This window comes from Natator depressus, chromosome 1 (genome assembly GCF_965152275.1).
Source record: "Natator depressus isolate rNatDep1 chromosome 1, rNatDep2.hap1, whole genome shotgun sequence".
NCBI lineage: Eukaryota > Metazoa > Chordata > Testudines > Cheloniidae > Natator > Natator depressus.
This window is the reverse complement of record NC_134234.1, coordinates 259,767,209-259,792,331: the sequence shown is the minus strand read 5'-3', so window position 1 is coordinate 259,792,331 and position 25,123 is coordinate 259,767,209. Positions and strand designations below refer to the sequence as shown.

The window sequence follows — 25,123 nt, the reverse complement described above, 5'->3', positions numbered from 1 at the left end:
GTCACACATTCATAAAACATTGCACACTAGTTCAGCCTCCACTGCAGATCCAGCTGTGGGACTGAAGTTCTTTGAGCATCTTTGCTGACTGCATCCTTGCATTGCCCCCCTCCAGTCTGAATATTGCTTATCAGTCATTCACATGTGGAATATACACAGGGACCAGCACTCAAGAAATGGAGGTTACTTACCTGGTAACTGGAAGTCTTTCAAGATGTGTGGTCCCGATCTGTATTCAACTGCCTTTCCCCTCTGCTTCAGATCTGATTGGATTTGTGGTAAAAGAAATTATTGGAGAGACAGGCATTGGTCCGCATGCCCTTATGCCCTCGGTCTGGAGCATGAGGATTTCAACTGCACATGTGTGGGTCAGTGGGCACTGCTTATTAAAAATCTCCAGACTCTGGTCCAGGGCATGCATGCATACCTCCACGTGGAAAACAGGTAGAGACCATATGTCTCCAAGAACTTCCCATTACAGGTAAGTAACCTTCATTTCTGTACAAATGTGAAAACACTTTAAGTGTGAACCACAGCAAAGACAATCATTTTATACCCCGTAGAGACAAGCTGAACCACCCAAGAGGTGCCAGAAGTTTCAGAGGAGGAAATAATCTACTGTCTTCTTACCAGCTTCAACATCATCAAGGCAGAATGTTTGACTCTTTGTCAGAAATAGAGTACAACTTCTGTTGCATTTTTTTTTTATATCCCCTCCATATGAGAAGTTTATTTCATTTTTGTGGGGTCTGCAACGCCATCACTAAGGGTCCTGTAAATCAGAGGTGGGCTATTCTATCCAATTCCAGTCTCCCCAACGCGCACACACCTTCCTCACCCCTTTTAAGGGACCCCTCTTCCAAGAGCATGCTACATCAAAGGTTCAATCACTTCTAAATCTGGAAGCAGTGGAAGAAGTACCTCAATAATATAGGGGAGGGAGAGAGGTTTTACTCCCATTACTTTGATTTCCAAAAAGGAAGGGGGCTGGTGCCCTATTTTGGTCCTGAGACAATTGAACACCTTCATTCACAAGCTCAGGTTCTTAGAGTATCATCCCTGTGGGTGCTTCACTTCTGGTGTACATGCACCCTATGTGCCTTTGGTTAGAGATTTTTCAGTAGCAATGTCCGTTAGGCTTGTGCATGCACTCTGCCCTATACCACCTCATGCTCCGTGCTAAGTCTATGTAGGGCCAACCAGGTGAACTGCCTTCAGTTCTGTCTCAACCACCTTAGCTTGAAACAGAGCAACTAGCCAAGCCAGCTTAGCTGTTCGTTAAGCTTGCTTTCTAGTATAGTTTAGCCCTTATCAGTGTTTAGTTTTATTTTTCATTTGGAGGGTTTTTATTTTATTCACTCATTTTTGCCCTTCCTACTCTCTGAGGAGGAGGTCCCTTTCCTCCATTACAAAGGTAAGCTAGGATTCAAGCATTGTCTCACTTGCCAGGACATTATCCCTGTCAGTGATGGACATTCCCATTGTATTCACTGTCTGGGGGACAAGCACATCCGTTAGTGTAATTTCTATGAAGCCCTCAAGAACAATGCTAGAAAAAATTGAGAGATCAGACTCAAACGACTCATGATGGTGTGCTCTTTCTCTTGCCTCTAATCCAGGTCAAGGGGCCCTCTGCCCCATCTACCTCGGCATCACATTCACCCAGACCTTCGAAGGAGAAATCATCAGAAGTTACTGGGGAGGCCTCTAAGAAAAAGAGTTCCAGCTCTCCTCACAGAGAGCCTGCCCCAAAAAAGATCTTGGTCTCCATTTAAACTAACTGTTTCTAAACCCTCCGACACGAAGTTGGAAACTCTTGAGGCTTCAGGCTCCTTCAGTATCAATTGCGGCTCTGAGGCCCTGAGTTCTTCCAAGAGCCACAGTTGCAAACATGCTTCATTGCCTAAACAATCTTTGGTATCATTTTAGTCTGACCAGCGCAACAAGGAGAAGCTGTCTGCTACTAGCAGGGCAATACCGACTGACTTTCCTATGCAACCTTCGGTGCCTAGCTGCATGACCACTTCAGTACCCCAGAAGGCTAAGTGGCCTTATGCTTCACACTCTTCGAGGTGCTCAGTATCATTGGTACTGACGTCCTGTACGAGGCATTAATTGAAGTAGATCCCTCTTCCAGGTAAGATAATGGAGACAATACCACGGGACTTTAGGTAATCCAGGGATCTGCATGTCTCTGATGAGCCAGAGTCTTCTCTCTTAATGGGTACCGAGCTGATTGGTACCAAGGATATCAGTCACTGGATTTACAGCTCTTTCCAGTACCGCTGGATTTTCTGCCAATTTCGGAGCTCCCCCACACCCCCTTTGGACATGGAGAAAGATCGCTCATCAGACTCCCTTATCTCTATCCAGGATTCCTCTACCTACCATTACTGGGGCTCCCTCCCTGATAATTACAGGGAGAGAGACTATTTACATGAGGGACATGTTCCTGCTCCTTCTCCGTGGTATGAACACCAATTAGTGCCAGCCCAGTGCCTTATGGCCCCCACAGTGGCCATAATGGGACCTTTTGGCTATTCATTGTCAGCAGTTTCTGTGAGACCCTACCCTCTGTCATCAGGACATGCAATCTCCTAATCCTTCTGTTCTTCCTCAATTGCAAGAGGACACATTTGAAGAACAACAGGCCAGAGCAAATATAGAAACTACTCCACAAAACAACATCTTTTCATCTTCCCCGAATGAGGCCCTGGATTATCCTTTCAAAAAATTCTAGGACCTGGTGAAACAGATTGTAGACTCATTGTAGATCCCACTAGAGGAGGTCTGAGAATCCCAAAATAAACTCTTGGGACATTCTGCAAATGTGACCTTCTGTGAGAATGGCTTTACCCATGAATTAAGCCCTCTTAGATCCTATCAAAACTATCTCACACACTCTAGCAACCCACCCACGTGCAAGAGAAATGATCAAAAGTACTGTGTCCCAGTGAAAGACTCCAAATTTTTTCACACCCCACAACCAACTCTTTGGTCAAAGTTGCAAATGAAAGTGACATACAACCCCACTTTAAATCAACCCTGTATGACAAGGACCAAAAGCTCCTTGACCTTTTTGGCCATAAACCTATTTATCCTCAACCCTGCAATTTAGGACAGCAAATTACCACGTATTAGTGGCAAAGTACAATGACTCCAGTTATTCAAAATTTACTTTTTATTGAACATCTTCTAGCAGAACAGTGGGAGCAGTTTCAGGATATCATAACCGAAGGTCAGATATTGGCTAGAACTTTGTTACAAGCTTTCCTAGATGTGGCTGATAGCAGCAGCATGCTCTGTATAGATAGACTTATGTGTAGTGCTCAGGAGAAGCTAGTGCTCGTGGTACATGTAGGTACTGGTGACATAAGGAAGAATAGGAGAGAAGTCCTGGAGGCCAAATTTAGGCTGCTAGGTAGGAGATTGAAGTCCAGGACCTCCATGGTAGCATTCTCTGAAATGCTTCCAGTTCCACACACAGGGCCAGTTAGACAAGCAGAACTGCAGGGTCTCAATACATGGATGAGACAATGGTGTAGGGAGGAGGGGTGTAGTTTTATTAGGAACTGGGGAAAGGAGGAGCCTATACAGGAAGGATGGGCTCCACCCAAACCAAAATGGAACCAGATTGCTGGCACTTACAATTAAAAAGGTTGTAGGGCAGTTTTTAAACTAAGGGCTGGGAAAGCACACAGGTGCGAAGAGCACGTGGTTCAGACAGAGACATCCCTTAGGGGAGGATCTATTAATGGAGATTCTCTATGTCCTAGTAAGGATGAGAGGATGGAAGATGATAAAATACAGATAGGATCTGATGAGAAACAGTCAAATGAAAAGAATCCCATTCAATTACATCATGTAATGGTAGACATCTAAAAAGTGACAAGTTTTTAAAGTGCTTATGTACAAATGCTAGAAGTCTAAATAATAAGATGGGTGAACTAGAGTACCTCATATTAAATGAGGATATTGATATAATAGGCATCACAGAAACTTGATGAAATGAGGATAATCAATGGAACACAGTAATACCAGGGTACAAAATATATTGTAATGACAGAGCAGGTCGTGCTGGTGGGGAAGTGGCATTATATGTGAAAGAGCATAGAATCAAATGAAGTAAAAATCTTAAATGAACTAAACTGTACCATAGAATCTCTATGGATAGTGATTCCATGCTTTAATAATAAGAATATAGCAGTAGGGATATATTAACGACCACCTGACCAGGATGGTGGTAGTGACTGTAAAATGCTCAGGGAAATTAGAGAGGCTATAAAAATAAAAACTCAATAATAATGGGAGATTTCAACTATCCCCATTATTGACTGCGTACATGTCACCTCAGGATGGGATACCGAGATAAAGTTTCTTGGCACCTTAAATGACTGCTTCTTGGAGCAGCTAGTCCTAGAACCCACCAGAGCAGAGGCAATTCTTGATTTAGTCCTAAGTGGAGCACAGAATCTGGTCTAAGAGATGAATATAGCTGGACCTCTTGGTAATAGTGACCATAATATAATTAAATTTAACATCCGTATGGGGGGGGAAACACCACAGCAGCGCAACACTATAGCATTTAATCTCAGAAGGGGTAACTACACAAAAAGGAGGAACTTAAACAGAAATTAAAAGGTACAGCACCAAAAGTGGAATCCCTGCAAGCTGCATGGAAACTTTTAAAAGACAACATAATAGTGGCATAACTTAAATTAAAAAACATAGTAAGGGAACCAAAAACGTGCCACTGTGGCTAAACAACAAAATAAAAGAAGCAGTGAGAGACAAAAAGGCATCCTTTAAAAACTGGAAGTTAAATCCTAGTGAGGAAAATAGAAAGGAGCATAAACTCTGGCAAATGAAGTGTAAAAATATAATTTGGAATCTACTAGAATTCTTTGAGGGGGTCAACAAGCATGTGGACAAGGAGGATCCAGTGGATATAGTATACTTAAATTTTCAGAAAGCTTTTGACAAAGTCCCTCACCAAAGGCTTTTAAGTGTAAAGTAAGTTGTCGTGGGATAAGAGGGAAGGTCATCTGGATTGGTAATTGATTAAAAGATAGGAAACAAAGGGTAGGAATAAATGGTCAGTTTTCAGAATGGAGAAAAGTAAATAGTGGTGTCCCCCAGGGATCTGTACTTGGACCAGTCCTATTTAACATATTCATAAATGATCTGGAAAAAGGGGTAAACAGTGAGGTGACAAAATTTGTAGATGATCCAAAACTATTCAAGATAGTGAAATCCCAAGCAGACTGCGAAGAGCTACAAAGGATCTCACAAAACTGGGTGACGGGGCAACAAAATGGCAGCTGAAATTCAGTGTTGATAAATGCAAAATAATGCACATTGGAAAACATAATCCCAACTATGCATATAAAATGATGGGGTCTAAATTAGCTGTTACTACTCAAGAAAAAGATCTTGGAGTCCTCGTGGATAGTTCTCTGAAAACATCCACTCAATGTGCAGCGGCCGTCAAAAAAGCAAACAGAATGTTGGGAATCATTAAAAAAGAGAGAGATAATAAAACAGAAAATATCATATTGCATCAATATAAATCCATTGTATGTCCACATCTTGAATACTGCGTGCAGATATGGTCGCCCCATCTCAAAAAAGATATACTGGATTGGAAAAGGTTCAGAAAAGGGTAACCAAAAATGATTAGGGGTCTGGAACAGCTTCCGTATGAGGAGAAATTAATAAGAGAGTGACTTTTAAGCTTGGAAAGAGACAACTAAGGGGGGAAATGAAAGAGGTCTGTAAAATCATGACTGGTGTGGAGAAAGTAAATAAGGAAGTGTTATTTACTTGTCATAACACAAGAACAAGGGGCCACCAAATGAAATTAATAGGCAACAGGTTTAAAACAAACAAAAGGAAGTATTTTTTTCACACACCGCACAGTCAACCTGTGGAACTCCTTGCCAGAGGATGTTGTGAAGGCCCAGATGCTCCCACTCAGACTTTCCTCAGCCCCGAGATTATTTTTGATGGTTCTGGCAGTGGTTGCTGCCTGTCTTCATTAGAAGGCAATAATAGTTTTTCCATACCTCTACAATTGGCTGATCAAGGGCCAGTCTTACAGCAAGGTTCTTTCCACCATACAGACAGCCTTGTCACTGTTCCTCGGGCTAGGTATCCAGACATTGATCCCTGTACATAGACTAGAATTCATAGGGGCATTCTTAGACATGGTAACAGCCAGAGCCTGCCTCCCTACAGACAGTTTCTCAATTCTGTCAAACCTTATCACAAGGATTCAAATAAGCCTGCAGACTTCAGCAAGAAATTGTCTCCAACTTTTGGGACATATGGCAGCTTGTTCTTTTGTAACACATTATACAAGGTTACACCTTTGCTGTTTCCAGGGGTGGTTCAGAATGTTTACTCGGCAAATAAACACAGTCTAGACAGACCAATATCAGACTTTTATCAAGTAGACGCCCTCTATTGGTGGAAGACCCTCACAGTGTCTGTGCAGATGTCCGCTTTATCCAACCATCTGCAACTGTCACCATAACAACAAATGCATTTTGTTGGCCTGGGGAGCACATCTTGGTGCCAGATACCATTCTGGGACACGTACCTTAGAAGCTTGTTTGCACATTAACTTTCCGCAGCTGAGGGCACTCAGGAGTGCCTGTCTTCACTTTCTCCCATTAATCAGAAACAAATCTATCACACAATATAGCTTGCGTGTTTTACGTTAATCGAATAAGGGGAACGAGATCCCCCTTCTCTTTGTGATGAAGCAATAAAGCTATGGCACTGATGTAAAGCCAATCACATTATCATTTCAGCAGTGAAACATCCAAGCATATAAAACACCATGCCCAACGTACTCAGCAGATGCTTCTCCCAAGATTGAGTGGGAGTTGGACTCTCAATCACATATTTCTGACCTGGGAGTTTCTAGAAGTGGATCTTTTCACCACCATCACCAACAAGAAGAGAAGACAGTTTTGTGTGAGGGGGGGTTGAGCCTTCACTTTCCTCATTCCCTGGAAAAAGGGACTTCTGTATGCATTTCCCTGACATCTCTAATACTAAATAGTAAACAAGATCAAACCAAACAAGGCCAAGGTCATACTAATAGTTCTAACACAGCCACGGCAGGCCTGGTATCCTTACCTGGTTCACCTGGCCATTTGTCAGGCAATGAGCCTTCCATCCATTCCTCATCTCTTCTCTCAAGATGCTGATTGGACTCCGTGTCCCAGTCTGGGAATTCTTCACCTCAAGGCTTGGCTCCTTGATGGTTCGCAGGAATAGAGACTTCCTGTACTGTGGAGGAACAACAGAAGTTTCTGAACAGTAGGAAGGAATCCACACAAGGTATTACCTTCCAAAGGGGAAGAGATTCAACCACTGGTATAACCAGTGGTGTCTTCCATCTATTCATTCTTCCCTCTTGGCTATGCTGGACTACCTTCTGAAACTGAAAAAGACAGGATTTTGTGTGAGTTCTATCAGAGTCCACTTGGTGACAATAACAACCTTTCATTCTCCAGTTGAGGGTTTCTCAGTGTTTGCTCATCCCTCAATAGTGAGGTTTATCAGGGGCTGAGGAACCTTTTTGCTAAGGTTAAAGAGCCTGCTCCTCTTTGGGATCTGAACTCAGTACTCATGTGTCTTTTGAGCTGATGGCTACCTGTTCCCTAATTAACCTATCCATGAAGACTGCCTTTTTGGTGGCTATCACTTCTGCCCAAAGGGTTGAAGAAATGGGGGATGTTGAACACCCCCATTTACAATTTGTTTGAAGGACAAGGTTTTATTATGTCCATATTCTAAATTCTTACCGAAGGTGTCATCTGAGTTACAAACCAAGTTATCCATCTCCCAGTTTTTTCCTTAAACATCATCAGTCCAGGGAGGATACTGCTTACAAACCTTGGACATTAGCAGGGCATTAGCCTTATATCAGGACATAATCAAACCAGTTGTCCAGACTGTTTGTATCAATTGCTGATAGGTCTGCAATTCCAAAGGGTCCACAATTTCCACCCAAAAGCTCTCCAGGTGGATTTCTGGCTCTATTATGTCTTGCTATAAATCTGCCAATACACAACATTCTTCTTTGATGTTAGCCCATTCCATGAGATGTCTCCCTCTCTGTGGCGTGACTTAGACATGTTCCTGTTATGGAGATTTGCAAGGTTGCAACTGGGACTTCCATACATACCTTTTCCAAACATTATGCAGTGGTCTAGGCTTCTAGGTTAGATGTTTCCGTTAGGTATGCACTCCTGTCTTCAGTCTTGCACACAGCTCTGAAGCTCCCCGCTCCAGCTGAGGGTACTGCTCAATAGTCACCTGAAGTGGAGGACCCAGAGGGACACTATTCAGGATGGAGACGTTACTCACCTTGTGCAGTAATTGGAGTTCTTCAAGATGTGTCCCCCTAAGGGTGATCCTCTGCCCAACCTCCTCCCCTCTGTTTCAGAGTTTCCTCTGTGGGACTTTGCAGCGGAGAAAGAATCGAGGGTGGTTTGCTTGCATGGCCCTGTGTAGCCTTGGTGTGGGGCAAAAGGATGTGCAAGGTGCATGCCCTCGCCAAACAGGCACAGCTCCAAAACTCTCTGATCAAAGCACATGGGGTGCACAAGCTTCTGAAGTGGAGCACCCATTGTTATACCAATAAAATAAAAACCAGCAGGATCTTATTAAAGAGGAAAAGGCAAAATATCACATTTATTGTGAATACAGAAAGAATCATAGTAAGCAGTTAGTTATAGCTATAACATTCCATTCAGTCTCATATTTATTCACACATTCATTCATACAAACACACACACACACAGGTTCTGCACGGTTGTTATCATAGTTACGAGCCTTAGAGTTGCTCATGCCAAGCCACTAGCCAGGTGGCCTGGACATGAGGAGGGAGCAGGGCCTTGTCAGATGCTCATCTGATGCTCCTGGAAGTTGGTTTGCAGAATCAGACCCCAAAGTTCTCACTTTCTAGAGTCCATTTTTATAGGAATTTCTTCCTATGCCAGTCTATGGGAATTGCTTCATCATGCTGTTGCTGAATCAATCAGCAGATAGCACATTCCTGACGGCTCCGTGCTGCTAGATGTTATCTTGTTCTTTGGTTCTCCCATTCTTGAGGCTGTTGGGTGGATTCCAGTCTGCCCTCCGGGGGTCCTCTGGTTATTTCCACTTGACGCCTTCTTCAGCCGATGGACGCTGGATTCTTAGGCTGGCACCTCCCTGATCATTCAGTTATTATCCACACCAAGCATCCATCCACAAACATCCTCTATCTCTATTTTAATCACAATTGTTAATACAACAAAAGGGCGGGGAGTCTCTGGGTGCTGTTTCTGTTGTTACAGAGTATTGCTTTGAGTCTCTCTCTCTGTGAATTGCTTTGAGAACAGACTCTGTCTTATAATGTACTAACGCAATTAGCAGCTTGCAAGTTTCACACATAGAGGGAGAGAAACAGTACCAAAAACCAAGAGACCTCTTAATTAGTAATACCCTGGAATTTAAACTATGGGGAATCAAACTCATTTGTGATTTTAATACAGAACTTCTTTAATATGATCCAACACCATAGGGTCACACATCTAGAAGAACTCCGGTTACTGCACAAGGTGAGTAACCTCTCCTTCAAGGTGCTAACTCTGGCCTTGCTAATTCCAACCTTAGATCCACATGACTTGTATTCAGCTTTCAACCTCCAGGACACTTATTTTCAGATAGTTATTAATCCTGCCCACAGAAAATACCTTGGGTTTCAGGTGGGCAATTTATGCTACCAGTACAGAGGGTTAGCATTTAAGTCTATTGATAGTGCCAAAGGTATTCACAAAATGCCGTCTGTAGTGGCAGCTTATCTCAGGAGACAAGGAATCCAGGGTTGTCTGTACTTAAATGATGAGTTCACTTACAGAAAGATTCCAAGCCATAGTCAATCTGACAAATCAACTTCAAGTTCATCTGAAGACATTTGTAAGAACTTGTCTCAGGCTTCTAGAGCACATAGACTCCTGCATGTATGTATATATGTAGACTTGAGCTGTTTCATATAGCAAAGGTGAAGTCTGTATATCAGTGAGGCATGCTCACTTTGATATGAAAATCCACATGCCCCCAGAAATCCTGTCATCATTAAACAGGTGGAAAGACCCTCTAAAAATGTGCAAGGGAGAACCTGTCTCTCCATCATCCCCATCAAAGACACTGACAGACGCCTTCACACCGGAATGGGGTGCCCACTTAGACAGCTCTCAGGCACAGGGCATGTCGATTTCTCAAGCCCAGCTTCACGTAAATGTTTTGGAGCCGAGGGCCATTTGTTGGTTGTGCACGGTTTCCCTCCCAATTCTGAGTTAGATCATGATGGGAAACACCACAGGCATGTATTATATAAACAAAGAGGAGCAAGATCTACTCCTCTGCCAGGAAGCTGTACGCCCATGGAACTACTGTGTCCATCACACAACTACTCCGATAGTAGTACACTTACCGGCTTTGCAGAATGCGATGCTGAATCACTTCAGCAGACAGCTTACAAATGACCTTGGGTGGTCAGTAAAGAATACTACTGTCCAAGACTTATTTCTCAGGTGGGATCATCCGACCATAGAACTTGTTGCCACCAAAGAAAACAAGAAATGTCAAAAGCTCTTTTCCAGAGGATAGCACAGTTGGGGATCTCTGTCCAATACATTTCTGATTCTCTAGTCCCTGGCCGAATGTACACTTATTCTCCAATTCCACTGATCCCGAGAGTACTCGGGTAGCTCAGGCAGAATTCAGCCAAGGTGATCATGGTAGCTCCAGCATGGCTGGGGCTGTTCTGGTTCTCAGACTAGAAGAATCCTCCAGCATCTGTTTGCCTTTTCAGCCAGATGTGATTCATAGATACTAAGGTCAGAAGGGACCATTATGATCATCTAGTCTGACCTCCACAACGCAGGCCACAGAATCTGAAACCTTGAGACCTCACCCCAAGTTGTCGCTGAAGGTAGTCTCTGATTTCTATCTCAACCAAGTAATATGCCTACTTATTTTCTTTCCAAAGTCACATTCCAATCAAGGGAAACTAAACTTTACACCCCAGGGTGCCTTCTTTCTTTCTGAATAGAACTAAGCCATTTAGGGTATTCCCTGAGATTATTTGTAGTTTATGTGGATAGGGTGAAAGGTCAAATTATATCAACATGTCTGATTGTATTTCCATATATATTGCTTTGGGCTATGAAATAGCAAACTTAGATCCACCACTGAGAGTGAGAGCTCCCTCAACGAGAGAAGTTCAAGTAGCTGCTGAAGATTCTTTAAGAAATGTTCCAGTACTAGAGATATAGGGCAGTTATTTGGGGTTCAGTGCATACATTTACCCAGCATTGGTCTGTTGTAAACACATCAAGATCTGATGCTCATTTTGGTACGGCGGTTTAACAATTGTTCAGGTAGATTCCTGGCACCCACCTCCTGTGATCTAGGTCACTACTGGTGAGTCACCAACAGTGGACTATAGATAGATAGAAGAAAATGTCACTGACCTCACAGTAACTGTGGTTCTTCAAGGTGTGTTGTCTACATATATATATTCCCTGACCTGCCCTCCTTCCCTGCTGTTGTGGAGTACCTGGATTCTGTATTGGTGAGGAACTGAGAGGTGAATGAGGACACACCACCCATTGTGTCTTTGGCTGGAGGCACAAGGAAACGCAGGGTGCAGGGGCAGCCCCCAATAGATAGTTCTGGCCAAAAGAATCTGCACTTGAGTGTGTGGGGTGCATGCGCATCAAGAGTGGAATATACAGGGGCAACACACCTTGAAGAACCACAGTTACTGTAAGGTAAGTAACAGTTCCTTGGTAATTATCAAAAGTCCAAGGCACTACCTGTAAGGTCATCTAGTCCATCCCTAGTCAGGGTTCTCTGTAGTGCCTCATTTAATGCCAGTTCATGTGGATAAGTGTTCATAAAAACCATTCATGGCCTTCTGTGGATAAACACTTCTCAAATGGGATGAAACCCAGTTCTCTTTGCCATCCACAGTGCAGCTTTTTGACACTGGTACGTTGGGTAAACATTACTTTGCTGCAGTGGGTTTCTGCTTTTTTTTCCCCTCCTTGGGCCCCAAATTAATCTGCTTTTTCTCTCATGATCTCTGTGGTCTAGAATCTTTTGCATCACTTCTTGTGGTGCTACTAAGGATTCTTGGCTCCTGGGATGGACATTCAAGCATTGCTCTTCTGCCCCCTCCCAACATGCGCATCTGCCTTACTCTCGCTCCTTGATGGTTGCGGGAGAGAAGCAGCTCTGTTTGTGTCTCCTTCCCCTTTTAGGGCCCATCCCATCTAGCCTTTTTCCAGCTGTCTGAGGAGGAGTTTCATAAAAAATACGTACTTAGCTTTCATAAAGGGTCAGTCCTCTGGCATTCTGATTGGCTGGCCCAAGGTATTGACTACTCAGGGTTCTGATTGTATCTCTTCTCTCCCCGTGGTGTCTTTGTAGGTTTGACCATGCGAATGCCTCAAACAACTGCGTATGTTGTGAACAACGGGCTAACCCTTGGATCTGGAGGCCCTCAACTCACAGTGCATCACCGGCCACCACAGGTGCATGCTGTAAGTACAGTTATCCATTGCTTCAAAGTGCCACCATATTTGTGTCTCTATTCACAGGTTTGTCTCAACATAAATGGTTTTCAAAGTATTTCATAGCGTGGACCACATGTTAGTCGAGGCCTTGTGGGCTCCTCCCATCTCATTCACAAAGCTGCCACAACTAGAGCAATTGCTTACATGGAAAAGAAATCCTAGGATTTACTGTGATTTAGCAGCATGAAACAAGGAGAGTTAGACCCACGTGACCTGCCAGCTCACCATCAGCAAGTGCGCCACAAAGCCCCAGTGGCCTACATAGCAGTTTGAGAATTGCTGCACTTTAATACTAGATGTGTGCCAGGGCCCTCCTGGGATCAAGGTGTGCTGAGAAAACGTGCTCGGTCAAAGAACTCAAGTCTTCAAGGGATTAAGGAATACGGCCTGTGATCTCAGCTGCAAACAGGGATAGCTACAATGGAAATCATGGACAGTTTCTCAAAATAATAAACATTCCTCTGCACTGTTCTACCTGCGAGTCATTTCTTGTGCCAGAGATTATCATGGGGGGATGAGAGGGCTCTGGCTCCTGCAGTTTCTCAGCACAATTATTAGTGGTGTTTGTGTCTTGGTGCAGGATGCTAAGTGAGGATTGTTCTTATCTTAGGGTTACGCTGTTGGTGGTGGTTGTAAAGGGACACAATGTGATCCGCTCCCTACTCAGGGTTGTGCTGAAAATAACGGTCGACACCAGGTTTTGGTTTTCCATTTTTTGTAATGCTGAATTTAACCCCTTCTGAGTGATTTGTCTTTTCCATTATAGCTGACACTGGGTCAGATTGATTGCTTGGGATAAGTTGGGGGCAGCTCCATTAAAATCAATGGAACTGTGTCAGTTTGCACCAGCAGAGAGCCTGGGTCACTGGGTTTATTTTTTATCATTCTATTTTTTAGTAGAGTTGGAATCAAAAATGTCTTGATTACTGTCTTGTTAGATATCAGCATCACCTCTGTCCATGGAGTTCTGGGAATAGCAGCTGTTGGGAACTCGAGTTGCCTTGAGTGAGACCATTAAACTCACCCATCTTACCCCGGGGAGAAAGTCACTGGTTTGAATTTCAAATACAGCTCCATTGGTAAGAGAGGGCCTTGTGTTCAGATCCTCCCAGGCCTTACCTGCCTTGAAACACGGGACCTTCAAGCTCTTCTGTTTGATGATAATTAGCTGATCTGATGCCTGATGAAGTCAATAGGTGCCTTTCGATTGACTTCAGTTAGTGTGTTGGGTCAGGCCTTCAGAATGCATCCATGTTGGAAACAGTGATGTGTGCATCCTTCTGCCCTCATTACAGACTGTGACCTTTTCTCTTATCCCTTGTATGTCCCTTAGGAGCCACCACGTCCTGTGCACCCAGCACCACTGCCAGAGGCCCCACAACCACCACGCCTGCCCCCTGAAGCTGCCAGCACCTCCCTGCCTCAGAAGCCACAGCTGAAGCTGGCACGAGTGCAGAGCCAGAATGGTATTGTGCTGTCATGGAGCGTCATGGAAGTGGACCGGAGCTGTGCCAGCGTGGACAGTTACCATCTGTATGCCTACCATGAGGACCCGAGTGCCACCATGCCTTCCCAGTGGAAGAAGATTGGGGAGGTAAAGGCCCTCCCGTTGCCTATGGCATGCACTCTCACACAGTTTGTATCTGGCAGCAAATATTACTTTGCAGTTCGGGCTAAGGATATTTATGGACGCTTTGGACCTTTCTGTGACCCCCAGTCCACAGATGTGATCTCTTCCCAGAGCAGTTAAACCAGAGACCTTTGGAGCCATTAAAACTTTCCCACTATCAAGAGTGACTCCAGTTTGGGATTTTAATCCCATACACAAAATTCACTGTTCAGTTCACTCTCTTTAGGATTATGTTGGACAGCCCTGTGTGATACACTACATCTATTGAGAACCCAAAGCAAAATTTAATTCTCAGCCTGCAGCAAGAGACCTTATTTTTCTGGACAGCTCAAGCCTTGGGAATTTGAAATCTAAATGTTCCTCTTCCCCCATGGCTGCTCCTTTCAGAGATACCTACCCTTTATCCAAGGGGATTCTGGACAACTGGGATTCTGCTTCAGACTGGGAACAAGATCATACATTGCACAGTTTGCCCGAAGCAAACACAACATGTCTGTGACATGCTGAACAGTTACAATGGCGCTAACACGAGGACAGGAACAGACTCACTTGCTCCCTACAACTCAGTAAGAAGGTTGTGAGGGGAAAGGATTCTGGGTCTGATTTCTTTTGAACTGGAAGACTGAGTAGTTTGGTTTCATCTTACAAACACGTCCACTCTCCAGAGGGAAAGAAATCTTGAGTCTGTCCAATGCAGGAGGGGTGTGCGTATAAATCTGGAGGTGGTGCAAGAAAACCCCCACTACTCTCCACTCCACACCTCCCGGTTAGAATCTGGGAGTATTATCAAATCAGGTCTGAAACTGGTTTGTAGAGACTTCATTCACATTTTCTCTTTGTAGCTCAGATAATTCTCTGCCCCCTTCTCATACTTCCAGCCCTGTTTTTTTAAATTTATTTTGTGCCTTAAATAGTAATTTCAGAAATAAATGTAGCCAGATCTCTATTGTGTTGGTTAGGTGTGCTATTTTTTTCTTCCCCTTTCTAGCCTCCTGTTGCTGCTGCTCCTCTTCCTGGCCCCCATACAGACAGACCCCAGAAAGTGTAGCATTGGCATGTCTGGGTTCATTTGCACCTGTGATATCATTCAATGCAACAGACGGTTCTTGTGGCTGGTTTTATCCCATGAAGATGGTTAGTAGGTTATACAGACAGTATTCTGCATCAGCACCCTTTCCTATTCTCCTGGGAAGGCGGCATGCTAGATTGGCCAAAGGAAATCTGTGTGGCACTGAAAGTCTTCCATTTCATCCCACATGCTTTGGATGCTGTATTAATACAAAAAGGTATCAAGATAATGTTGGTTCCCCATCCCCATCTCTTCTCTCAGCCCCTAGTCTGTCTCCACTGGATAAACAACCAAATCCAGAACACAGTTTTGGAAAACTTATTTCATCCATTGGCCCAAAAGTTGTAGAGCAGTTGCAAACTTCAATTATTGGGCCTTTCATGATGCTTATGAATTGAGCCAAAAGGAAAGCTGCTTTTCCACCAGGCATTTGTTATGGCCTGATTTGAACAGACCCACAGATCTAAACACACATGTGGCAGGTAAGATTCTACCATGCCATCTTTCGGAAGAATAGAGCTGGTTTGTCGTCTTTCCTGCCCAGCAGAGTCAAACAACTTCCTGGGCAGGGAAAGGAGCCATCTTTTACCCATTTCACTGCCTTGCCCAGCCACAGTAGAAGCCTTTTTGCTCTCGTCTCTTGAAACTACTGGATTTTAAACTATAAAATGAGGTTGGAAATGAAAAAGTCTAAATGCCAGAACATGTTGATAAAATGTGTTGTGGGAGTATGGCTTCTTTATTTTCTTCCTATAAAGAACTTGTGTCAGTAAAATAACACTGTATTGTAAAGCCCCCTATAGGGGCTCCCGTCCTCTTGTATGTAACATTTATGCTCTCGCATGCCCATCACTCCTTCCGGTTGCTGGGATTTTCATTCCTTTCAGATGAACAAGACGCATTCTCTCCTGTGGAACTTCTGTTTTATCTTTTGTGTTAGCCGCTGTAGTCAGGAATATCACTGATCTCAGTGAATGAAGGTTTAGGAATTCAAGTATCCCAAGAGACGGTTCACACCTGTTCATTTTTTCCACGGTATTTAACTCTCCACTGAATAAAAGCCACCTTCATTTCCCCGGTGCGAATAATCAATAATGCTTTGACATTTCCTTGATTTTAACCACCGTCCTGTCTGCCACCTTCAAGGATAAGACCTGCTTAATTGTATGTTTTAGGCTATTTATATAAAATTGGATCTTAATGCGGCTAACTGTCTTTTTACAGTGACCATCTTAGGACATATTTAGTTCTCCTTGGACTATTTTTAATAAGCTGTCTGGAGCAGTGCCAAAGGAAGATGGAGGACATTTCAGTGCAAAGAGAGATTGTAGTTTAAAAGGGGGCAGGAGGGGACCCACACCCTAGGATGGATGTTGCTTGTTTAACGTCCTCTCCATTGTGACTCCAGTCCACACCATTCACATGTGAGCATGTCTGTAATACGTGTTTTTCCCTCATTCAGTTCTTGACCGTTATTGGCCCTGTCTTGCTGGAGAGAGGTCCCCTTGGCTGACTTTCCATTCCTTTCATCTGATGGAAATGGTGGCTATCAGGAATGTCCTACCATTGTGTTCGTTGGAGATTTTGTGCAACCTGTCTTTAGCTGGACTGTGTGTTTAAACAAAGGAAGACGGAAATGCAGTTTTAATTCTTTAAATCTCAAGCTGATTTCGTGGCCCTGAAGGGAAACAGCAGAACTGGGTGAACTGGCTTTATTTACAAAATAGTAAGATGTGGTTCTACTCTGAAAAGTGACTGGAATAAGTGACCTGCTCAGCAGATCTGCTCCCAGTCTGTGGTGGTCTTTGATGTGTTTTAACCATATGAGCGACTAAAAAGTTTCCGCTTATTCTGTGGAGTCAACACAACTATGGGAGAATGATTCTGCTTTGCCCAAAGAGATGTTAATAAATTGCAACTGCTGAATCTTTAGTTGGTGGTGACAATGTGTGAATCAGCAGGAACATAGCTTGACTTTGATACCTATGTTTGGAGGATTCCAAGTTAGCTGATCTGGAAATCAGAGACCGTAAATAGGAGTCCTCATTATGCCGTTTTACAGTGTCACTTTCAGAATAGAATTGTTCTCTGCAATGGGCATTATCTCTGTTATGTTAACCAATAGGAGCCGTGCTGAGCTCCTCAGCTGGAAGTCACACTGTGGCCCCCTAGATTACCCTGTTGTGGCTACTTCTGTTTCTTTTTTGTTTTAGACTTGTTAGCCCATAGAAGCAATAAAACTGTTTTAAAAACTTCAAACTTCTGCTTGTAACAGACATTCTGGAATAACTGGTTATACTGCAAAATACCTTCTTTCAGAGTATTACAAAAAATATTTGTTGGACTGCTTAGTACAGGACTGTAAGTGAAGTGCATTTTTAGGATGGAGCTCTCTGTGGAAGTGTTTTGTCCCAGTTAGGATTGTTGGAAGCCTCAACACTTGTTTTTAAATGTACTAAAGTATCTAAGTGACATTAAGGGGCAAGGCTGTTTTTAATCTCTGTTTTGCACTTTGTCAGAGTTTTCTTCCCCCACCCCATGTTCTCAGTACTATAGTGTGTGGGTGCTCCTTGCTTACAGTTTTTGCTCTTGCCACTGTGTATATAACAATACAAAGATGGAGCTTGTTCTCCAAGTTTTAAGAAATACAGTACTGTATCTTTAGCTCTATTTTTCCCACCTTCATTTCTGACATGTTCTTTTCTTTTATGTAGTTCTTGGGATCTGATTTCCAGGTTACGAGTAGTGTAATTTAATTCAATTTCTGGTTGGGAGAGGAATTAGATTGGTTTCCTTTCTGTACACAAGTGGAGTGCTGTTGGCAAAATGCTGTTAATTTCCATTGAATTTCCCTCTGCCACAGCCCTACTGATCTGCCTGTCCCCCACTTCATTTCTCAGCTTATGTTGAGAAAGCTTTATCAAATGCAGGCAACTAAGCCCTAAAAGGTGTTGATTTGTAACCTGCAGGCACAGTATGTGTCTGTGCATCATTGTTCCTGCACCAGCAGCCTGCAGAAATGGCAGGTACAATAGCTGTACAGTTCTCTTAATGCCTGTAGTCAAGCATGTGTTAAATATTTAAGTGCTCTGAGTAGCAATTGATATTAAAACCTGCTACACCAAACTATTTACAGCACCATCCATGTCTAGAGATTATCTAGCACTAGCACTGAGACAGTTGCCCATCCTGACTTGAATTTTTAGCATGGGGTGGGAAGGTGGCAATACCTGTGCTGTCTTCACCTTACACACAAAGGGCCTGATCCTGCATCCTTTGAAAACCGTAGCAAAACCTTCATGGGGAGCAAGATTATTGGGCCCAATAGTTCTAGAATTGCTAGGCTCTGAGCACAGTATCGTACTGTAACAAACCTGGACAGTTCTCTTATGCTGTTTGCCTAAAGTGTCTAATGAACCAGAAATCATATTACATGAAAGGACAGACCAAAACTACCTAGTTTTGTTCTTGTTCCCTGAAGAGCAGTGTCCCAGTATTAGAGTACTGCAAACACTGTATACAACTAAGCTGTGATTCTGCCTTCTTACAAACTTTGTAGTATTTTCATTTAGTCGACAACAAAAAAATCTATCCAGATTTTTAAAATAAAGGCTTGATATATTAAATATATATTTTTTTAATTTGACTTTTCTTTTTTGGTAGGGGTGGGCACCAAGTACAAAAGTATTGACAATTCAGAGGGGTTCAAGCTAGCCTGCGAGTCTAACCAGTCCTGCAACCAAGATCCCATTGAACCAGCTTCTGGTGGGGAGCGTGAAACATAGGAATAGATGGAGAATGCAAATGAATTTTTTTAATTTTTCATCTTCAGATCTAATCAATCTATTAAAACTGATGTTGTTTCTCATTTTATTGTGCAGCCTGAGCATTCTTTCTTTAAAAAATATTTAAAGAGCTGTCTGGATTTAATGGGTTATATCTGTAAATAAGGTAACTGCGTTGGCATTTGGGGGTCTAGTTTGGCTTTAGTAATTTATCAGCCATTAAAAAAACACATACGGACAATATCCTTTGTAAGAGACTCACGACATGATTTTTCTTTTGCAGCTGAACATGTAAATAAAGATAATGTAGGACCTATCTAATGCCCAATTTAAACTGGGCAATTGCAAGCTCTCCCCATTTTTTGTATGTACTGTAGATTAGTGTGTGTACAAGTGTTAACTGTCATGGGGTTTTGTCCACAAAGCCTGAAATTTATACTTTGAAATAAACTACTGGGTTTTTAACACTGTGAGTCATCTGTGGTTGGTTCTGCTCATCCCAGGAGAGTTCTGTCTATTCTCAAATGGCAAGGTGTGCCTCTTTCCCCACTGAAGATGCTGCTGGCTGGGGGGAGAAGGGGAGATCTGGGGTGAGCTCCAAGAATTCAGATTTTTAAACCCTATTACCACTTTCTTCGAATTGTTGGGTAGTGGAGGTTGGGCTCTGAAATTATTCTGGGACCACTAACAGGGTCGTTTTTACTTTCCCTGACTTCTCAAAAGGTTTGCTCTAGCATCTTTTGCAGTTCCAGGCACCTACAGCACTTCACAAAAGCAAAGAGAACCCGAGTGGAGAATAGGAGCCAGGACACTGACATTTAACACTCACACACACACACACACCATCACCACCACCATCTTCCCAACACATGTGAATTAGACTCACAAGCTTATTATAAAAAGTAGTTACTACAAGGCAGCAGCATGGAGAGGGAAATGAGCCTTCCCAGTCTGCTACTGAACAGCTGTGGGACCTTGGGCAAGTCATTTACCTTTTCTTTCAGTTCCCCCAGCTCTAGTTTAAAATAGGAATTATGGACCTGGCTCCCACCTGCAGTGCAAGGATTAATGTTGGATAGAGCGTTTTGAAGATGCACAAACCTAACTGCTAAGTACTGCTATTATCTCTACAGCAATTGTAGTGAAAGCTGGCTCAAGCCACCAACCAAAGGACCAGCAAAATTTGCAAGCTAAGTATAGACAGTCATTAACTAAAGGCTGAATAAAAGTGTATTTGAAACCACAAAGGGCTTCTTTAAAAATGGTCATTAAAGATGAGAATCTGCTTGTTCCAGATGGCACAGAGCACAAGTTTTACCATATACTGAAGGGGAGTATGTAGCAGTTGGGGACAGCATGTTACGCTTGAAGCCTAAGCTCCTCAGCTTTCTTCTGCAAGCATAAACGAAGAGATCAGTTCATTCACTGTTGCCTTGCACCTTGTGTTGTCATTTCCCTCGTGCAAAGTGAATGCAAAAGAACCCTGCTGAATGAGCAGCATTTTACATGCACTTTGCACTGGTGTAAATGGAAGGATGAGTTGCAGGCAAGTGTGACTCGGGCTTTCGTTGCAGAATACCCTTTATCACACAGTACCCTGGCCTGGAGGGGTGGTATAATTTCATAAGAGCCCCAGGGGGGAATGTTGTTAGGGCCCAGTTAGTAATAAATAAATTTGTTAGTCTCTAAGGTGCCACAAGTCCTTCTTTTCTTTTTATTAGGGCCCAGTTAAGCACTCAAAGTGTGGTCTGGTCCCAGCACACTGAACAGGGACGGGGCTCAACCTTTATTTCTTAATTTGCAGGGGAAAAGGGAGCAGCTCTGGAGAACGCAGTTTCAATTGGTATTCCCCAAATAAGAAAATGTGTTTTCTTGCTAGCAGTCACTTATTTAAATAATAATTTGTATTACAGCGGCACCTAAAGAACAGGAGAAGGGCTTTTTTTTTTTTTTACTCCCTTTTCTTGGAAAGACCTTTTAGTCCCCCTTTCAACTTATATAAAAGAGAGTCCCCCTTCAGGCCAAGCCAAAGAAGTTTGGGGAATTGAAACAGTGGGAACATGGCCAAAACCTCAGTTACAACTGCCAGTACCCAGCTAGCTGTAATGCACATTTCTAAGGTCCAATCTACACCTAAAGCGTAAATCAACATAGCTATGGTAATCAGGGGGTGTGAAAAATCCACACATCTGAGCACTGTTGCTGTGCCAACCTACCTCTAGGCATACACGTAGCTAGGTCAACAAAAGAATGCTTCTGTCAACCTACTTAATATTGCTTGGGGAAGTGGAGTTCCCACAGTGACACAAACCATGGCTGTAGGAACACTGCCACCCTTAGCAACCGTAGCTAGGGCCCTTTATTCTGCAAATCTAGCTGCATTTACAATAGGGGTTAGGTCAGCATAGCTACAGAGCTCAGGGGGGTGGATTTTTCACCTCTAGCTATGTCAAGCTAAGTTTTATGCGTTGGCCAGGCTGTAATATAGAGATGCTCTAAGGCAGTGGTTCTCAAGCTTTCTTTTTCTTTTTTCTTTTTTTCACGGACCACTTCAAAATTGCTGAGGGTCTTGGCAGTCAGCTTAATGATCTTTCCAAATGTTGTTTGTACTGCTAGCTAAGTATTGTAACAGGTTTCAGAGTAACAGCCTTGTTAGTCTGTATTCGCAAAAAGAAAAGGAGGACTTGTGGCACCTTAGAGACTAACCAATTTATTTGAGCATGAGCTTTCGTGAGCTACAGCTCACTTCATCGGATGCATACTGTGGAAATTGCAGAAGACATTATATACACAGACACCATGAAACAATACCTCCTCCCACCCCACTCTCCTGCTGGTAATAGCTTATCTAAAGTGATCATCAAGTTGGGCCATTTCCAGCACAAATCCAGGTTTTCTCACCCTCTGCCCCCACACAGACAAACTCACTCTCTTGCTGGTAATAGCCCATCAAAAGTGACCACTGTCTTCACAATGTGTATGATAATCAAGGTGGGCCATTTCCTGCAGAAATCCAGGTTCTCTGACCCCCCTCCAAAAACCACACACACAAACTCACTCTCCTGCTGGTAATAGCCTATCCAAAGTGACCACTCTCCTTACAACCTGCATGAAAATCAAAGTGGGCCATTTCCAGCACAAATCCAGGTTTTCTCACTCCCCCACCCCCATACACACACAAACTCACTCTCCTGCTGGTAATAGCTCATCCGAAGTGACCACTCCCCCTACAATGTGCATGATAATCAAGGTGGGCCATTTCCAGCACAAATCTAGGTTTTCTCACACCCTCCCCCCCCCCCCCATACACACACAAACTCACTCTCCTGCTGGCAATAGCTCATCCAAACTGACCACTCTCCCCACACTGTGCATGACAATCAAGGTGGGCCACTTCCAGCATAAATCCAAGTTTAACCAGAACGTCGGGGGGGGAGGAAAAAACAAGGGGAAATAGGCTACCTTGCATAATGACTTAGCCACTCCCAGTCTCTATTTAAGCCTAAATTAATAGTATCCAATTTGCAAATGAATTCCAATTCAGCAGTTTCTCGCTGGACTCTGGATTTGAAGTTTTTTTGTTGTAAGATAGCGACCTTCATGTCTCTGATTGCGTGACCAGAGAGATTGAAGTGTTCTCCGACTGGTTTATGAATGTTATAATTCTTGACATCTGATTTGTGTCCATTTATTCTTTTACGTAGAGACTGTCCAGTTTGACCAATGTACATGGCAGAGGGGCATTGCTGGCACATGATGGCATATATCACATTGGTGGATGTGCAGGTGAACGAGCCTCTGATAGTGTGGCTGATGTTATTAGGCCCTGTGATGGTGTCCCCTGAATAGATATGTGGGCACAGTTGGCAACGGGCTTTGTTGCAAGGATAGGTTCCTGGGTTAGTGGTTCTGTTGTGTGGTATGTGGTTGTTGGTGAGTATTCGCTTCAGGTTGGGGGGTTGTCTGTAGGCAAGGACTGGCCTGTCTCCCAAGATTTGTGAGAGTGTTGGGTCATCCTTCAGGATAGGTTGTAGATCCTTAATAATGCGTTGGAGGGGTTTTAGTTGGGGGCTGAAGGTGACGGCTAGTGGCGTTCTGTTATTTTCTTTGTTAGGCCTGTCCTGTAGTAGGTGACACCTGGGAACTCTTCTGGCTCTATCAATCTGTTTCTTCACTTCTGCAGGTGGGTATTGTAGTTGTAAGAATGCTTGATAGAGATCTTGTAGGTGTTTGTCTCTGTCTGAGGGATTGGAGCAAATGCGGTTGTATCGCAGAGCTTGGCTGTAGACGATGGATCGTGTGGTGTGGTCAGGGTGAAAGCTGGAGGCATGTAGGTAGGAATAGCGGTCAGTAGGGTTTCCGGTATAGGGTGGTGTTTATGTGACCAATTTTTATTAACACTGTAGTGTCCAGGAAGTGGATCTCTTGTGTGGACTGGACCAGGCTGAGGTTGATGGTGGGATGGAAATTGTTGAAATCATGGTGGAATTCCTCAAGGGCTTCTTTTACATGGGTCCAGATGATGAAGATGTCATCAATATAGCGCAAGTAGAGTAGGGGCGTTACGGGACGAGAGCTGAGGAAGCGTTGTTCTAAATCAGCCATAAAAATGTTGGCATACTGTGGGGCCATGCGGGTACCCATAGCAGTGCCGCTGATCTGAAGGTATACATTGTCCCCAAATGTAAAATAGTTATGGGTAAGGACAAAGTCACAAAGTTCAGCCACCAGGTTAGCCGTGACATTTTCGGGGATAGTGTTCTTGACGGCTTGTAGTCCATCTTTGTGTGGAATGTTGGTGTAGAGGGCTTCTACATCCATTGTGAGTTTGTGTGTGTGGTTTTTGGAGGGGGGTGAGAGAACCTGGATTTCTGCAGGAAATGGCCCACCTTGATTATCATACACATTGTGAAGACAGTGGTCACTTTTGATGGGCTATTACCAGCAAGAGAGTGAGTTTGTCTGTGTGGGGGCGGAGGGTGAGAAAACCTGGATTTGTGCTGGAAATGGCCCAACTTGATGATCACTTTAGATAAGCTATTACCAGCAGGAGAGTGGGGTGGGAGGAGGTATTGTTTCATGGTGTCTGTGTATATAATGTCTTCTGCAATTTCCACAGTATGCATCCGATGAAGTGAGCTGTAGCTCACGAAAGCTCATGCTCAAATAAATTGGTTAGTCTCTAAGGTGCCACAAGTCCTCCTTTTCTTTTTAAGTATTGTAAAGCGCTTTGAATAAAAGTGCTATATTTTTTTTAAAAATTGTTTTTGTTCTACAAATAAAAGCGCACACGACTCATATTTTAATATCAGTAGTCTTACCTTTCTAATGAGATGGATATGCCCTCTCTCCCCTGCCGCAACAGCCCCCGAACTGGGGCTGGGAGGGAGGGGGATCTCTCACTGGCAGCCGCAGCCCTGAAGCTGGGGAAAGTCGCCTCTTTCTCTGGCTGCCACAGCCCTGTACGTCCCAAATTCCCCCCACCCTCTCTTCTCACACCACTGCCCCCTCCCACCTACTCCCTGTTCCTCCCAAGACCACCACCTCACCTTAAATGTGCATAGTCTCCAGAGTCCAGGCACCGAGTTAGTGAAGCCACACCTGTGCGGCTCCACTAATTCAGTGGGTGGCCCTTCGTTCTCTCGTGTGCAGCTGCCCAGGCATGCACCTTAGAGGGAATTGTCCGTGGACCACCTGGATGGAGCCCCCGGTCTACAGTTTGAGGACCTCTGCCCTAAGATACCAAACAGTAACTAAGTGAATCCTAGTTTAAGAGAGGAGAATGGAGCCCTGCCAGGGGAGATGAATATGGTCTAACTAAATCCACTTCGCATGCTGAGATTTTACTGACCTGCCCTGAAAATCCAGCACCTGAGAGGCTGGCAAAGACCTAGATGCTCTGGGCGTAGTTCAGTGCAGTCTTTACTCCCTGGGCCTACAAAGCTGTTTTTTCAAAGGACTTGCAGTCTGAAAACTTCGTCCCTTAAACTCTCAC

At 43.7% G+C, this 25,123-nt stretch overlaps 1 protein-coding gene across 3 annotated transcripts in view; it reads left to right on the top strand.

Moving 5' to 3' along the window:
- The window catches only part of ATF7IP (activating transcription factor 7 interacting protein), a 168,280-nt gene extending 148,741 nt beyond the window's left edge, over positions 1–19,539 (top strand). Inside the window, exons 13-14 of one of the 3 annotated variants that reach the window (XM_074941761.1) lie at positions 12,499–12,611; positions 13,978–19,539. In XM_074941761.1, the coding sequence (XP_074797862.1) occupies positions 12,499–12,611; positions 13,978–14,394 (530 nt within the window). In that variant the 3' untranslated portion in view covers positions 14,395–19,539. The remainder of the gene's footprint in view (positions 1–12,498; positions 12,612–13,977) is intronic. The other 2 variants (XM_074941760.1, XM_074941762.1) reach the window with 2 other exon arrangements.
- The last annotated feature ends 5,584 nt before the right edge of the window (positions 19,540–25,123 follow it).